This window comes from Oncorhynchus nerka, linkage group LG20, assembly GCF_034236695.1.
Source record: "Oncorhynchus nerka isolate Pitt River linkage group LG20, Oner_Uvic_2.0, whole genome shotgun sequence".
In the NCBI taxonomy this organism is placed as follows: Eukaryota; Metazoa; Chordata; class Actinopteri; order Salmoniformes; family Salmonidae; genus Oncorhynchus; species Oncorhynchus nerka.
In genome coordinates, this window is record NC_088415.1 from 21466744 (window position 1) to 21484411 (window position 17668).

A 17668-nucleotide genomic window follows, 5' to 3' on the forward strand; every position below is an offset into this window, starting at 1 on the left:
TTTACAGATGGGCTATATAGAGGTGCAATGATCGGTAAGCTGCTCTGACAGCTGATACTTAAAGTTAGTGAGGGAGATATAAGACTCCAGCTACAGTGATGTTTGCAATTCGTTCCAGTCATTGGTAGCAGAGAACTGGAAGGAAAGGGTGCCAAAGGAGGAGTTGGATTTGGGGATGACCAGTGCAATATACCTGCTGGAGCGTGTGCTACGGGTGGGTGCTGCTATGGTGAAATGTATTTATATAGCCCTTCTTACATCAGCTGATATATCAAAGTGCTGTACAGAAACCCAGCCTAAAACCCCAAACAGCAAGCAATGCAGGTGTAGACGCACGGTGGCTAGGAAAAACCTCCCTAGAAAGGCCAAAACCTAGGAAGAAACCTAGAGAGGAACCAGGCTATGAGGGGTGGCCAGTCCTCTTCTGGCTGTGCCGGGTGGAGATTATAACAGAACATGGCCAAGATGTTCAAATGTTCATAAATGACCAGCATGGTCAAATAATAATAACCACAGTAGTTGTTGAGGGTGCAACAAGTCAGCACCTCAGGAGTAAATGTCAGTTGGCTTTTCATAGCCAATCATTGAGAGTATCTCTACCGCTCCTGCTGTCTCTAGAGAGTTGAAAACAGCAGGTCTGGGACAGGTAGCACGTCCGGTGAACAGGTCAGGGTTCCATAGCCACAGGGAGAACAGTTGAAACTGGAGCAGCAGCACGGCCAGGTGGACTGGGAACAGCAAGGAGTCATCATGCCAGGTAGTCCTGAGGCATGGTCCTAGGGCTCAGGTCCTCCGAGAGAGAGAAAGAAAGAGAGAAAGAGAGAATTAGAGAGAGCATACTTAAATTCACACAGGACACCAGATAAGACAGGAGAAATACTCCAGATATCAAAGACTTATAGATGACCTGGAGCTAGTGGGTTTGACGACGAATATGAAGCGAGGGCCAGCCAATGAGAGCATACAGGTCACAGTGGTGGGTAGTATATGGGGCTTTGGGGACAAAATGGATGGCACTGTGATAGACTACATACAATTAGCTGAGTAGAGTGTTGGAGGCTATTTTGTAAATGACATAGTCGAAGTCAAGGATCGGTAGGATAGTCAGTTTTACGAGGGTATGTTTGGCAGCATGAGTGAAGGATGCTTTGTTGCGTAATAGGAAGCCGATTCTACATTTAATTTGGGATGGGAGATGCTTAATGTGAGTCTGGAAGGAGAGTTTACAGTCTAACCAGACACCTAGGTATTTGTAGTTGTCCACATATTCTAAGTCAGAACCGTCCAGAGTAGTGATGCTCGACAGGCGAACGGGTGCGGGCAGCGATCGGTTATTTACATTGACCCCTCCTCCACATTGTTTTTACACTGCTGCTACTCACTGTTTATTATCTATGTATGACTACATTTCTTTTTAGATCTCGCTCCCCCATCAATGTGCCATTACTAGATTTGTTTATTTATATTTACTTAGTTTTAAATGTTAGTTTGTTTTTCCAATATCTCATTTGTTGTCAGGTTAAGGTTTCTTTAATTTTCAAATATCAGTTTAAGGGTCAGCCGTCTAAGGGTGTATCATTCAGCGCACAAAGCCCAGACCTGCCTTCCTCCTGGGCAATTATATGTGAAACACATCTCACTGTCCTAGAAATACCTCGGACATGATGAAAACAGGGACAGATTTCCCCAGGGTGAAATTCCCCTTTTAAGAGTGTATTGCGTGCCATTGCGGAGGTGTAGCTCTTTAGAGCCAGGTAGTAGCTCAAAGCAATGACTGCATCCCTGAGATCTCCTTGTTCATAAGCTTAGTAGTGAGTGAGACGTCTTTGGTCTGATTCACAGATGATCTGTCTATTAATAGTTTGGCACAACCAGAATCACACATTAAGGATGACATGTTGATGCCACTGAGCAACCCACTCAGAAAAATGGGTGATTGGGTTTTACTGACACTGGTTTAAGGTTGTTGTGGAGGTGATGCCCTAGGTTCCAATGTCATCTAGAGCAGGTTTTCCCTAACTCGGTTCTAGGGCCCTCCCTGGGGGAACTATTTGGTTTTTTGCCCTTGCACTACACAGCTGATTCAAATAACCAACTCATCATAAAGCTTGGTTATTTGAATCAGCTCTCTAGTGCTAAGTGAAGTCCTGACCTAAAGCATCAAAATTCTTTTCTGTTCCAAGCTGTAATGGCCAACCTATCTGATTGTGGCGCCAGGAACCACATAACCTCATGAGAAACCAGAAGAAGGTCAAGGTAATGGACTGGTGCTGAAGTCAATGACAGTGTGACATGTCACAGTTATTAACAGGTGTTAGTCTTGCTACCATGGGTCCCGTGGGACCTTTTTATCAGTGTAGTGGGAATGTGAGCTGACGAAGGCAGTTGATGCTATCTGTAATGGATATAGTACTCCCAACCCAACCTTACTTCCATCCAGACAAGGCGTTATCTTGACATCCAGTGAAGACCTGTCCCAGACCTGTCCAAGGCAAGAGAGACATTTGATGAGATCCACTCAGTTCATATTGTTATGAAGGAGCAGCTCAACTGGTGTCTGCGGTTTTCTTGTACAACAAAACCAACAAAGAATAGCACCTGTAACGTCTCTCCTTCTACTCTTTTAGGTTGCTACTGAGCACAGACGTCAGTCGGTTCAACATCCATTTTTATTTACATTTGGTTAAGTTGTTAACTAACGTGAATTCAACGTGTAATCAACAAAACATTTCACCATGTCATTGGATTTATGTTAAAAGTTGTGTGAAAAAAAGACGAGATTCCTTACGTTGATGACAATCAGTTTTCCACGTTGCTTCAGTGTCATTTCATTACATTTTATGGTTGAAATGACGGGGAAACAACATTGATTCAACCGTTTTTTTGCCCCGTGGGTTTTAGCCTGAATGATCACAAAACAGCCCTAAACTTGAATCCCCATCTTTTCTGGGGACCATCACAATCAAATCCAAGTCAAATAAATCAACAATCTAATCATGCGTAGCAGGACAAAAAGATAAGAAACCTTTTTGTCTGTAGAGAAAATCTGTGAAACATCACAGAAAATGTTTTCCTTTTTCTTGGTTTTCCCCTTAGTTGATAGTTTTACAGGCAGTCATGTGTTAATGATCGCACAGCTACACAGGAGGGAGACACAGTTGGTGAGCAATGAGCATAGCTATGTCTACAGATCTATCTTACAGCACTTCATCACATGTTTGTTTGGCTTTTCTCCAGAAATAATGGATAGATCGCAAAGATTTACTGTATGTGATCTAGAAAAAAAATAAAAACGTTGAACTATACTGAAGAACAGGTGTATGTATGGCTGTAATTGTACAATGTTTCAATGAGCAGATAGAACATCCTGTAGGCTGGACTATTATCGAACGCGCCACAGAAATGTTTACACCATGTCTTGGTTACAAACCCCTGCCTGGCAACCCGAGTTTGATTGAATTTGGGCCAGAGGTAATGGAACTGTGGAAGATAAAACCATCCTCAACAGTTGAACCAGAATGATACACTTTACCTACCACCATCCCTATCTACTGAATGGGATTGAACACACGCCAAATACTATCAGAAATGTTTAAAAACATATTTCCTAATGACCAGCTTACAGCTTACAGGGTTACATAACATCCTCAGGCGCTGAGTGATCACGCTCATGTTTATGTTCAGTATGAGGATAGAGGCACACTGGCTCTGGCTCAAATGGTGCTCTACTGGTCAAGACTACTGTACTATATGTGTCTTTGGAACACAAATACTTGATCAATGGCGACATATAGCTATAATTCACCTTGTGAGAGACTACGATTAAGCAGGGGGTGGTGGTGACGTATGGTGGATCCCGTATGGTGGGGGTGGAAGGCAGATTTAGTGGACAGCCCGGGGATGTTTGAAGTACGAGATGACCCTAGATGTGAGCCGAGGCATCGAAATTCTCCTCAGCTATTCCTATTCAGCGCTCAGAATACTGATTGCGGAACCCTGGTTTCCCTGGCAACAAGGCCTCCTCTAATATAGCAACCAGCGCACGTGTCAGAAGTAGTTTTTACTTCTTCTTCTAATTCCAACCACCCCTACTTTACTCCTGTCTTTTCAAACGGTTACATGCCTGTGTTGTTGAGAGGGGTCCAGCTATAGACCTCATCTCTCAGACCTCTCCCCCTCATCTCTCAGGTCCCTCACCCTCATCTCCCAGGATCCTCCCCCTCACATAGCAGGTCCCTTCCCCTAATATATCAGGCCCCTCCCTCTCATCGCTCAGGCCCCTCATCTCTCAGGGCCCTCATCTCCTGCTTATGTTTAAGTGACACGTGATATTCTGGAATTCCCCTGATTGTCTATGCAATTAAAATATGGGTCAAAAGGGAAATAAAAGCACAATGGGCTATGCCATCATTTTAGTTGAACTAATGTGCAATGTTTTAGCTTAAAATTGATGTGTAATCTGTTGATGCTTTGGATAGCAGATGTAACGTTAACAGAATTGAGGGAAAACAGTGCTTGGCAGGCAGGGGCGAAGGACACTGTGCACCGTTCATATGTTCATTGTGTTTTAGTTTTGGCCCAAAGTGTGTTGTTAGTCGTTTGGACGCTATCCTCTCTGTGGTAAACAGAAAAAAAGCTTCTGCTTCCTTCCTGTCTCAGGCCTGGAAGTGACGTTTGTAACTACTGAGAGGGGCCTGAGAGATGAGGTGGGAACTGACAGATGAAGTCTGCGGTTATAATCTATTGGAGATGTTCACTCTTCCTCCAAGGCATTCCCCTCTGCTTTGAACATGTTTTATGAGCAGCAGAAATCCCTTTCTATCCACCTCTAATCAGCTGGTTTGGCGTGCCGTTCTGTAAAATGTCAAGCAGGCAAACACCCCAGGACAAAGAAGTAATTGAGGTTAAGTTGGAAAATCACATTGCTGGAGCCTATTATCTACTAAATAGAGGCCTGAAGCCATGATTATTGTCATTACTGTCATTGTGTTCCCCGTCGGTGCCCCAAATGCCATCACTCACTTCCTGGGGCCAGTCATTGCATGGGGACAACAGTAAATGATTTTCAGTGTTGAACATTTGCACAGAGATGTCTTTAGGCCAGCTAATTGCCATGTAAGATTGTACAATATTGTGCAATGTGGTGCAGACCAGATTCCTTGCTTGTGGAGTTGAAAATGTGAGCTTAAAAGAAGATAAAACCGTTGGAAAGGAACCTTTTACCATAAATATCTACACAGTGCCATCTGTTGGCTGGCTTCAGCAGTATACTAAACTCCTTAATAAAATGTATGCATCATCTGATGAGATTAGATCGGAGCAGGAAGAATTTGTGTCACCAATTCATAGGATAAATGTTTAGCATTAAATTTGGTTATGTAACCCTACTCCTTAAATGCACTACTTTTGACATCACACACTACAGGTTGTGGCAGTGGCAGGTGGATGGGGACCAGCCTAGGAGTGCATCATCTAGGGACTCGCTTCTATGCTGCCTGGCTAACTGTGTTTTATACTGTACCACTAGACACATACACAGATAGATGTCCTCTCCCCCCACTCAGTCAGTCATGAGAGGAGAGAGAAAGGGTGAGTCTGGATGTCCTCTCCACCACTCAGTCAGTCATGAGAGGAGAGAGAAAGGGTGAGTCTGGATGTCCTCTCCACCACTCAGTCAGTCATGAGAGGAGAGAAAAAGGGTGAGTCTGGATGTCCTCTCCACCACTCAGTCAGTCATGAGAGGAGAGAAAAAGGGTGAGTCTGGATGTCCTCTCCACCACTCAGTCAGCTATGAGAGGAGAGAGAAAGGGTGAGTCTGGATGTCCTCTCCACCACTCAGTCAGCTATGAGAGGAGAGAAAAAGTGTGAGTCTGGATGTCCTCTCCCTCCACTCAGTCAGTCATGAGAGGAGTGAAAAAGGGTGAGTCTGGATGTCCTCTCCACCACTCAGTCAGTCATGAGAGGAGAGAGAAAGGGTGAGTCTGGATGTCCTCTCCACCACTCAGTCAGTCATGAGAGGAGAGAAAAAGGGTGAGTCTGCATATTCTAGTCTGAAGCAACTCACAATGGGACTGAGAGACCGTAAAAAATTATCTCATCCATTTCATTCATGTTCTAGCCATATTCCAGTCACAACCTGCATGATTTTCTTCACAGTATCACTTCAAAAGGGACTGGGCAAGAGAATGCAGACACTAAGTGATATTTCGACAAGCATTCCCTTGGTTGTCAACTTCAGAAATATAAACTCCTTAGAGGAGGAACAGACAACTGCAGTAATGGAGTGCTATAGCCTGATCTATCCAGCCCCTGATCTTTCCAGTCAGAAATGCTTACATTCTGACTGGCCAATGTAATGGCCCATTATACACGGAACAAAAATATAAACACAACATGCATCAATTTCAAAGATTTTACTGAGTTACAGTTCATATAAGCATCTGGTGGTCACAGATACCTTAAAAAAAGTTGGGGGCATGGATCAGAAAACCAGTCAGTATGTGGTGTGCCCACCATTTGCTTCATGCAGCGCGACACATCTTCTTCACATAGAGTTGATCAGGCTGTTGATTGTGGCCTGTAGAATGTTGTCCCATTCCTCTTCACTTGCTGTGCGAAGTTGCTGGATATTGTCAGGAACTGGAACACGCTGTCGTACACGTCGAGCCAGAGCATCCCAAACATGTCTGGTGAGAATATAGGCCATGGAAGAAGTGGTACATTTTCAGCTTCCAGGAATTGTGTACAGATCCTTGCGACATGGGGCCGTGCGTTATCATGCTGAAACATGAGGTGATAGCCGCGGATGAATAGAACGACAATGGGCCTCAGGATCTCGTCACGGAATCACTGTGCATTCAAATTTCCATCGACAAATGCAATTGTGTTCTTTGTCCGTAGCTTATGCCTGCCTGCCCATACCATAACCCCAACTCTACCTTGGGGCACTCTGTTCACAACGTTGACATCAGCAAAGCGCTCTGCCACACAACGCCATACACGCTGTGTGCCATCTGCCTGGTACAGTTGAAACTAGAGTTAATCTGTGAAGAGCACACTTCTCCAGCGAGCCAGTGGCCATTGAAGGTGAGCATTTGCCCACTGATGTCGGTTACAACGCCAAACTGCAGTCAGGTCAAGACCCAGATGAGGATGACGAGCACACAAATGAGCTTACTTGTGATGATTTCTGACAGTTTGTGCAAACCCATAGTTCCATCAGCTGTCCCGGTGGCTGGTCTCAGACGATTCTGCAGGTGAAGAAGCTGGATGTGGGAGGTCCTGGGCTGGCGTGGTTACACGCGGTCTGGGGCTGTGAGGCCAGTTGGGCGTACTGCCAAATTATCTAAAACAACGCTGGAGGCGACTTATCGTAGAGAAATGAACATTAAATTATCTGGCAACAGCTCCGGTGGACATTCCTGCAATCAGCATGCCAATTGCATATTCCCTCAACACTTGAAACATCTGTGGCGAAACTGCACATTTTAGAGTGGCATTTTATTGTCCCCCAGCACAAGGTGCCCCTATGCCCCTGTGTTATGATCATGCAGGATATGCATATAATTGGTAACATTGGAAAGAAAACACTTTGAAGTTTGTAGAAATGTTAAAATAATGAAGGAGAATATAACACAAAAGATATGATAGGAGAAAATCCAAAGAAAAACCAACCAGAATTATTTTTTTGAGAGAGAGACCATCCTCTTAGAAATGCAAGAGAAAGGTCATATTGTAAATTAGCTCCCTTGATGCAATTCCCACGGCTTCCACATGGTGACAGCAGTCTATGTCCAAGGTTACAGGCTTGTAACTTCAACAACGAATAAGAAATAAGAGTTTTAGTAGGACAGTCTTGGAAATCCGTGTTTGCGCACACCATGAAGAAATTACGCACCTGCTAAAATCGGTTTCATATTGAACATACTTCTTTCTGAAATAAATATTGTAGTTTGATTACATTTGAGGCTATCTCAGGAGTAAATAGAAACATATTTTGACTTGTTGAAACAAAGTTTAGGGGTAGATTTTCAGATTCCTTTCTCTGCAAGTTGAACGAGTGCATTACTCAATCGATGGTGCCAACTAAACTTACTTTTTGGGATATAAAGAAGGATTTCATCTAACAAAACGACACTACATGTTACAGCTGGGACCCTTTGGATGACAAATCAGAGGAAGATTTTCAAAGAGAGAATATTTCATCTTTATATGTGAATGTCTGAAACCTGTGCCGGTGGAAAAATATTTTGATGTGGGGCGCGGTCCTCAAACAATCACATGGAATGTTTTCGCTGTAATAGCTACTGTAAATCGGACAGTGAAGTTAGATTAAGAATTTAAGCTTTCAGCCGATATAAGACACTTATATACCTAAATGTTTAAAATCCATAATATTTATTAGAATTTATTTGAATTGCGCGTCCTCCAGTTTCACTGAAAGTTGTCCCGCTAGAGGGACACCGATCCTTATTAATCAGCTTCTTGATATGCTACACTTGTCAGGTGGATGGATTATCTTGGCAAAGGAGAAATGCTCAATAACAGGGATGAAAACAAATTTGTGCACAACATTTTCGAGCAATACGCTTTTTGAACGTATAGAACATTTCTGGAATCTTTTATTTCAGCTCATGAAACATGGGAGCAAACACTTACATGTTGCGCTTATATTTTTGTTCAGTGTATTTTGAATGAGAAGAGATACACAGATCCAATGGCTTTGAGTATGTGCTGGATGTCAAAGTACATGTTTACCACATCAAAACAACAACCACATCAGCATGAGATAATAAAAGTAGATAGGTGAGTGGACTGGAAGACATTTCTTTAGATGCACACAAGGTGAGTTGAATTTCGAAGTGGCCAACCTCTGTAGTCCAGCTAATAAGCTTGTGTGTGCCTCAAATATCGTCTGAGTAATGATTAACAATGGCTAAATACAGACACTGTGTGTGCATGTTTGTAAAGTTTCCCTGATTTTGAGGCTACAGAGAGAACAATGTTAGCCTGGATGCAAGACAGACTTTCTCAGCCTGGTAACTCTGGTATAGAAACTGTTTGGCATTGTTTCATTAATGAGTGCTGTTTCTACGGAACACAGCCTATTTTATTGATTGGGTCACCTTTTCATCAGTAACCATGGTCAATGTCAGGCATTGCTAACTCCACTCATAGACTCAGAGGATGATGATTGGACAGGTCATATTCTAATTGAGTGGCATATTCTAACTGAACAGACATCTCAGGCTGGCATCTAGGCTAGCACAATGTAACATTAATGACAACATAAATTTAGCTAATCCTGGAGTAAACTTTATTTCATGATAGACAATTTGTAAACAATTTGTTTACACAGCTATACATACTTGTTGATGAAATGTTGAGGTTCTATTATTTCTTCTTTTCAGGCTTCTGAACTTTGTCTAGACCCTGGATGTACTTGCGGGGAATTTGGTACTTATCGGAAAAATAAAGTGGGGGAAAGCCTTAGAAATGATGCACATAAACACCTGTTAAATCAAGAGTTGGTATTAAGACAGTCTTGTCATGTGGTTACCAATAGGAAATGTTTGCGAACCTACGGTAGCAGCAGTTGGCCGACTTGCTGGACCCGGTTTCCTTGTATCTGGACCAGGACACGGTCCTTTGAGCCAGGGACGGAGTTCAGGGCTGAGCTGGCGTGGACTCTGTGCTGCAGGGCTAACGATACGGCCATGGGGTCCACACCATACACCTCCAGGTTCTTTATCATAGTCACCTACAGAGTAGGGAGGAACGGATATTTTATTAATCACAAATATTGAGGAGTGCTGATTTAAAACAAGAAAGATTGTAAAGATGTTGTCATGGCTGTACCGTCTTGTTGGAGTTCCTGAAGGCCACAGAGATGTCTATGGGCTCAATGTGGCCCTTCTTTACTACGGGTGGCTGGCCAGGGAAGACCAGCTGGTGGCAGTGCTGCATTTTGTCTAGCGTCCTGTGGACACAAGATGACGCTGTGATGCATCATGACTTTACATTATACATTTTAGTCATTTAGCTCTTATCCAGTAGTGAGTGCATACATTTTTAGTGCTTTTTCGCACTGGTCACATTGAAGCTGTTCTGGCTCGTGGTGGCCGAACGCCCTATTAAGACACTTTATGTTGGTGTTCCCTTTAATTTGGCAGTTACAGTGCATTCAGAAAGCATTCAGACCCCTTGACTTTTTCCACATTTTGTTACGTTACAGCCTTATTCTAAACAAATGTTTTTACCCCCTCAATCAACAAACAATACCCCGTAATGACAAAGCAAAAACAGTTTTTTAGAAATTATTGCAAATTTATTTAAAAAATACAAATATCACATTTACATAAGTATTCAGACCCTTTACTCAGTACTTGTTGAAACACTTTGGCAGCGATTACAGCCTTGAGTATTCTTGGGTATGATGCTACAACCTTGGCACACCTGTATTGGCGGAGTTTCTCCCATTCTTCTCTGCAGATCCTCTCAAGCTCTGTCAGGTTGGATAAGGAGCGTTGCTGCACAGCTATTTTCAGGTCTCTCCAAAGATGTTTGATCAAGTCCGGGCTCTGGCTGGGCCACTCAAGGACATTCAGAGACTAGTCCCAAAGCCACTCCTGTGTTGTCTTGACTGTGCGCTTAGGGTCGTTGTCCTGTTTGAATGTGAACCTTCACCCCAGTCTGAGGTCCTGGGCAGGTTTTCATCAAGGATCTCTCTGTACTTTGCTCCATTCATCTTTCCCTTGATCCTGGCTAGTCTGGAGTGGGGCAAAAAAGTGGGGCAAAAAAGTATTTAGTCAGCCACCAATTGTGCAAGTTCTCCCACTTAAAAAGATCAGAGGCCTGTAATTTTCATCATAGGTACACTTCAACTATGACAGACAAAATTAGAAAAAAAATCCAGAAAATCACATTGTAGGATTTTTTATGAATTTATTTGCTAATTATGGTGGAAAATAAGTATATGGTCACCTACAAACAAGCAAGATTTCTGGCTCTCACAGACCTGTAACAACTTCTTTAAGAGGCTCCTCTGTCCTCCACTCGTTACCTGTATTAATGGCACCTGTTTGAACTTGTTGTCAGTATAAAAGACACCTGTCCACAACCTCAAACAGCCACACTCCAAACTCCACTATGTCCAAGATCAAAGAGCTGTCAAAGGACACCAGAAACAAAATTGTAGACCTGCACCAGGCTGGGAAGACTGAATCTGCAATAGGTAAGCAGCTTGGTTTGAAGAAATCAACTGTGGGAGCAATTATTAGGAAATGGAAGACATACAAGACCACTGATAATCTCCCTCGATCTGGGGCTCCACGCAAGATCTCACCCCGTGGGGTCAAAATGATCACGAGAACGGTGAGCAAAAATCCCAGAACCACACGGGGGGACCTAATGAATGATCTGCAGAGAGCTGGGACCAAAGTAACAAAGCCTACCATCAGTAACACACTACGCCGCCAGGGACTCAAATCCTGCAGTGCCAGATGTGTCCCCCTGCTTAAGCCAGTACATGTCCAGGCCCGTCTGAAGTTTGCTAGAGAGCATTTGGATTATCCAGAAGAAGATTGGGAGAATGTCAAATGGTCAGATGAAACCAAAATATAACTTTTTGGTAAAAACTCAACTCGTCGTGTTTGGAGGACAAAGAATGCTGAGTTGCATCCAAAGAACACATTTACATTACATTTACATTTAAGTCATTTAGCAGACACTCTCATACCTACTGTGAAGCATGGGGGTGGAAACATCATGCTTTGGGGCTGTTTTTCTGCAAAGGGACCAGGACGACTGATCCGTGTAAAGGAAAGAATGAATGGGGCCATGTATCGTGAGATTTTGAGTGAAAACCTCCTTCCATCAGCAAGGGCATTGAAGATGAAACGTGGCTGGGTCTTTCAGCATGACAATGATCCCAAACACACCGCCCGGGCAACGAAGGAGTGGCTTCGTAAGAAGCATTTCAAGGTCCTGGAGTGGCCTAGCCAGTCCCTAGATCTCAACCCCATTGAAAATCTTTGGAGTTAGTTGAATGTCCGTGTTGCCCAGCAACAGCACCAAAACATCACTGCTCTAGAGATCTGCATGGAGGAATGGGCCAAAATACCAGCAACAATGTGTGAAAACCTTGTGAAAACTTAGAGAAAACGTTGGACCTCAGTCATTGCCAACAAAGGGTGTATAACAAAGTATTGAGATAAACTTTTGTTATTGACCAAATACTTATTTTCCAACATAATTTGCAAATACATTCATTAAAAATCCTACAATGTGATTTTCTGGATTTTTTTTCTCATTTTGTCTGTCATAGTTGAAGTGTAGCTATGACGAAAATTACAGGACTCTCTCATCTTTTTAAGTGGGAGAACTTGCACAATTGGTGGCCGACTAAATACTTTTTTGCCCCACTGTGTGTGTATATATATATATATATAGGCTACATTGAGGTTTTTCTTTTATTATTTTAGGCTATATGGTAGTTGTGCATTACCCTAAACTTTTAGGGATTAACTGCACACGTGGCAAATAGCTTACATGCCAAATGCTTTTGGGAACGGGCAGAAAAAGTAAACGTCAATCCACGGAAACAAAATGGACAATGTCTGAGTTTAATTCAATAAGAGAAGCGCCCCGTGAATTGGAGAGTTGAAAATAAAGAGAAGGGAGGGCCAAAAAAGTAATATTTGGTGAAGTGGTAAAAGAGGATTATAGCAGTCCCGGCTATGCTATGTGTGATGATTGTGAGGCGATATAGCCTACAAATCGACAGTCACAAGAGGGGGACTTAATAGGTAATGGCCTGTCAAGGGAACTGTAGCCTACTGTTCAGATGGGTTAAATGAAAACTGAAATTTGGACACTGACTGTATGTCTATAACCTCTCACATAGCCTTAATATGAACTGCTTCAAATGTAGGCTACATTTGACTTGGGGAAAAAGAGTGGAGAAATATGATTTATTTATTTCAGCATCTTGAGAGAATGCAAATGTGCAGTTAGATACCGTCTGTAGAGGTGCTATCTTTATCAGCACCATAGTAGTCAAGATTTCTATTTTTTTCCTGAGTTGTATGGTCAGTGCATCTCTGCCACTTGAGACATTTGGATTGCAACCCTTTAAAAAAAAATGTAATTGAACTTTTATTTAACTAGGCAAGTCAGTTAAGAACAAATTCTTATTTTCAATGACGGCCTAGGAAGAGTGGGTTAACTGCCTGTTCAGGGGCAGAATGACAGATTTGTACCTTGTCAGCTCGGGGGTTTGAACTTGCAACCTTCCGGTTACTAGTCCAACACTGTGGGATAGACATGTTGACTGTAACCCTTCCTGTGGGATAGACATGTTGACTGTAACCCTTCCTGTGGGATAGACATGTTGACTGTAACCCTTCCTGTGGGATAGACATATTGACTTTAACCCTTCCTGTGGGATAGACATATTGACTTTAATCCTTCCTGCGGGATAGACATATTGACTTTAACCCTTCCTGTGGGATAGACATGTAGACTTTAACCCTTCCTGTGGGACAGACCTGTAGACTTTAACCCTACCTGTGGGATAGACATGTTGACTGTAACCCTTCCTGTGGGATAGACATATTGACTTTAACCCTTCCTGTGGGATAGACATGTTGACTGTAACCCTTCCTGTGGGATAGACATGTTGACTGTAACCCTTCCTGTGGGATAGACATGTTGACTGTAACCCTTCCTGTGGGATATACATGTTGACTGTAACCCTTCCTGTGGGATAGACATGTTGACTGTAACCCTTCCTGTGGGATAGACATATTGACTTTAACCCTTCCTGTGGGATAGACATGTAGACTGTAACCCTTCCTGTGGGATAGACATGTAGACTGTAACCCTTCCTGTGGGATAGACATGTTGACCTAACCCTTCCTGTGGGATAGACATGTTGACTGTAACCCTTCCTGTGGGATAGACATGTTGACTGTAACCCTTCCTGTGGGATAGACATGTAGACTGTAACCCTTCCTGTGGGATAGACATGTTGACCTAACCCTTCCTGTGGGATAGACATGTTGACTTGTTGACTGTAACCCTTCCTGTGGGATAGACATGTTGACTGTAACCCTTCCTGTGGGACAGACATGTTGACTGTAACCCTTCCTGTGGGATAGACATGTTGACTGTAACCCTACCTGTGGGATAGACATGTTGACTGTAACCCTTCCTGTGGGATAGACATGTTGACTGTAACCCTTCCTGTGGGACAGACATGTTGACTGTAACCCTTCCTGTGGGACAGACATGTTGACTGTAACCCTTCCTGTGGGATATACATGTTGACTGTAATCCTTCCTGTGGGATAGACATGTTGACTTTAACCCTTCCTGTGGGATATACATGTTGACTGTAATCCTTCCTGTGGGATAGACATGTTGACTTTAACCCTTCCTGTGGGATAGACATGTTGACTGTAACCCTTCCTGTGGGATAGACATGTTGACTGTAACCCTTCCTGTGGGATAGACATGTTGACTGTAACCCTTCCTGTGGGATAGACATGTTGACTGTAACCCTTCCTGTGGGATATACATGCAGACTTTAACCCTACCTGTGGGATATACATGTTGACTGTAACCCTACCTGTGGGATAGACATGTAGACTTTAACCCTTCCTGTGGGATAGACATGTTGACTTGAACCCTTCCTGTGGGATAGACATGTAGACTTTAACCCTACCTGTGAGATAGACATGTTGACTGTAACCCTTCCTGTGGGATAGACATGTTGACTGTAACCCTTCCTGTGGGATAGACATGTAGACTTTAACCCTTCCTGTGAGATAGACATGTAGACTTTAACCCTACCGTTGAGATAGACACGTTTCTCCAGCTCAAAGAACACTGGGTTCTTATGAAGCACGTAGAGGGTGACTGCATGTCCCTTGTGGGCATAGATCTTCACTACATTCAGCTCCTCTTTGTTTGGGACCAACTCGGACAGTTCCTCCACAGACAGAGAGGGAAAGGCTGTGGATATGTCAGCTTTCAACTTCCTCCTAAGGTGGGTAGAGGGTCAATATGAAATATTGTTGTAATCTATGTGAAAAGGTTTTCAGGAAATGTTGTGATGCTTCATTCCACAAAAATCCTAAGTGAATTATAAGCACCATGTACATCTTTAGTTGTTTGTGAGTGTGAGTCTAGAAAATGGAACAGGGGTTATTCCATTTGATTTCAATCACTTTTTGACCTCACCCTTGACATTTGAACGGAACTTTCCATACATATTTGCCAATGTTAGAAGTGGTCAGAAAGTGACTTTTTGGACCTGAATGCAAAAACATTCAGGAGATTTGTGCCGAAAGTTTACAAATTTTGCATACCACACCATGAAGACATACATGTCTTCATCACTGGAAAATACGAACGGTTGAGTTTGATATCAGGGTGGGTGTCATTTCAATCATAGAAATATAATTAATAGAATGAACCTATCCTTCAGACCACTGCAATTTAGAAATTGTAATTTAATTACTACCACAAAGATGGCCGTTGGTCCACCCATCGTCACATGTCAACTTAAATGGGAATGTCTATTCTATTATCAATATTTCTATGATTTCAATAGGTTTCCTATGGAAGATTGACAGTGTACTTTAAAAGAACTGATATTCCCATTCAAGTCAATATTAGCTGATGTGTAGACATCCAACCATCTTTGTGTACCATTTGATTCCCATTTTAGTACATTTAACACCCACCTTGTGTTAAGAGCATGCTGTCTCAATCATAATGAATTATAGTGACCAAAAAGCCTTATTAGCATGGGAGGCGTCATTGAGAGCTTCAGCCATTTTAATGTAGTCAACAGGTATGACTTCCAACTTCATTGGCTGATCTCTCCTGGTGACCATGTCATGAAAATGGACTACGTCAAATGGATAGCCAATGCCCATGCTGTCACAGACACAAAGCCGAGTCCTCTTATCTATCTCTATGGTTTCAACCGATGGCGGCCAAACCTCAAACACTTCGGATGATATAAAATAGGGTCTAATGCTGTGTTCAAAACAACTGGGGGCTCGGAACTCTCTGATTTAAGTGCATTAAAAACAACTGGGACCTCGAAGAAAAGAGAGATCCGACTGGGGAAAAATTTGATTTGAACAGTCATCCAACTCGGAATTCGGGCCTCTTTCTAGAGCTCCTACTTTCTGACCTGAAGATCACTGATGTCATGATTTGAACTGGTAATGTTCAGAGTCCCCAGTTGTTTTAACACCACATAAACTACAACATAGGCGAAAATTGAAAATAATCTGAGTTTATGCATTTTTTGATAATTTAAGTTAAAGATACAAAAACAATTTAAAGTTATAGAAATTATCAAATAGTTTGAAAAAACTCTTGTAAGCTTTTAAATTATATCAAACTCGACCGTTAATCTTTTCCACTGATGAAGATATGGATGTCTCATGGTATGGTGGAGTATGCAAAAATTGCCAACTTTAGGCACCTCCTCTACTGAATGTGTTGGCATTCAGGTCCGAAGAGTCCCTTTCTGACCACTTCTACCATGAGCAAATATGTATGGGAGGTTTTGTTCAAATTAAAAAGGGGTGCGGTCAAAAAGTGATTGAAATTAAATGGAACGTCCTACAGGTCTCAGTCACAATCTAGCATATATGAAATTGCATGTCTTTTCCAGACTCCTCTCACTCTGACTGTCTGGGTACCTTTCTAGCTACCAAAGAGGCTGGATGACTGTTGAGTTGAGCGGCGAATAGAAAATATCGTGTGTAATTGCTGCCTATTCTTTGGGTGCTGAAATGTGTCGGGTTTTTTTTTTCATTAAAACGCACACAACACACCTCGTCGTCGCTCAACTCCATTGTAAATCGTTGAGTTTAATGTGGAACGAGTGACTCCTCGCCTATCGGAGCGTTTAATCACTGTTTTGGACTTCGCAAACATACTGAAAACGACACCGTCGTCAACTCAAGTTCTTACTCCTAAAATGTATTCGATTATATTTACTAGCTAAGTTTAAACCCACACTTCGCAAGTTCTTAAAAAAAACATTCAGCACGAAAATGGACAGCAGCTATTTTGGTGCATCACAAACTACGTCCGGAAGGATTCTGCCAATTGCCGTAAATTGGGTCCTATGAGATACCTTAAAGGCCCAGTGCAGTCAAACACGTGATATTACTGTGCTTTATATATATCCCGACTATGAAGTTGAAATAACACTGGGAAATTATGAAAATGCACTTTTGTCAAAGAGCTGTTTGAAAAGATTGTTTGCCCTCTTCTCTGCTAATAACAACTCGTTTTAGGCTCCTCCAATTAGGCCCTTCTCTCAGATCACTCCCAGACAGTCCTAGCAAAATTATTGCTTGAGAAATTACATTTAGCTAAGAAGCTGTTTTTGTTAATTTGACAATTTTAATTATTTAATTAATTTGTTACACATAAGAAATTATTTGATATTGAGATAAAAACGTCCGCATTGGACCTTTATGCACAATATCCATCTGATGCAGATGTTTCGCTGTGTCTAGTCCCCATTTTCTGTACTTGAGGCACTTGCTTCGCTTTCAACTTGCTAAAAGATAGCTAGTTGGAGTCTGTGTGTACTTCTGTTTGTACCACCGCAAGGTAAAGCAATGCAGGATGAG

At 42.5% G+C, this 17668-nt stretch overlaps 1 protein-coding gene across 2 annotated transcripts; it reads right to left on the minus strand.

Moving 5' to 3' along the window:
* Positions 1 to 8604: 8604 nt before the first annotated feature.
* LOC115101623 (eukaryotic translation initiation factor 2D-like) lies at positions 8605 to 15332 on the minus strand. Of its 2 annotated transcripts, XM_029621081.2 has the most exons (3): positions 14853 to 15332; positions 9859 to 9979; positions 8605 to 9760 (listed from the first exon to the last, which is right to left on the minus strand). In XM_029621081.2, exons 2-3 carry the CDS (start codon positions 9964 to 9966, stop codon positions 9581 to 9583), a joined length of 288 nt encoding a protein of 95 aa, XP_029476941.1. In that variant the 5' UTR covers positions 9967 to 9979; positions 14853 to 15332; the 3' UTR covers positions 8605 to 9580. The 2 variants fall into 2 exon arrangements, 1 of the variants encoding a protein (XP_029476941.1); XR_010460138.1 differs by lacking the exons at positions 8605 to 9760; positions 9859 to 9979 and adding an exon at positions 10002 to 10769.
* Positions 15333 to 17668: the final 2336 nt, after the last annotated feature.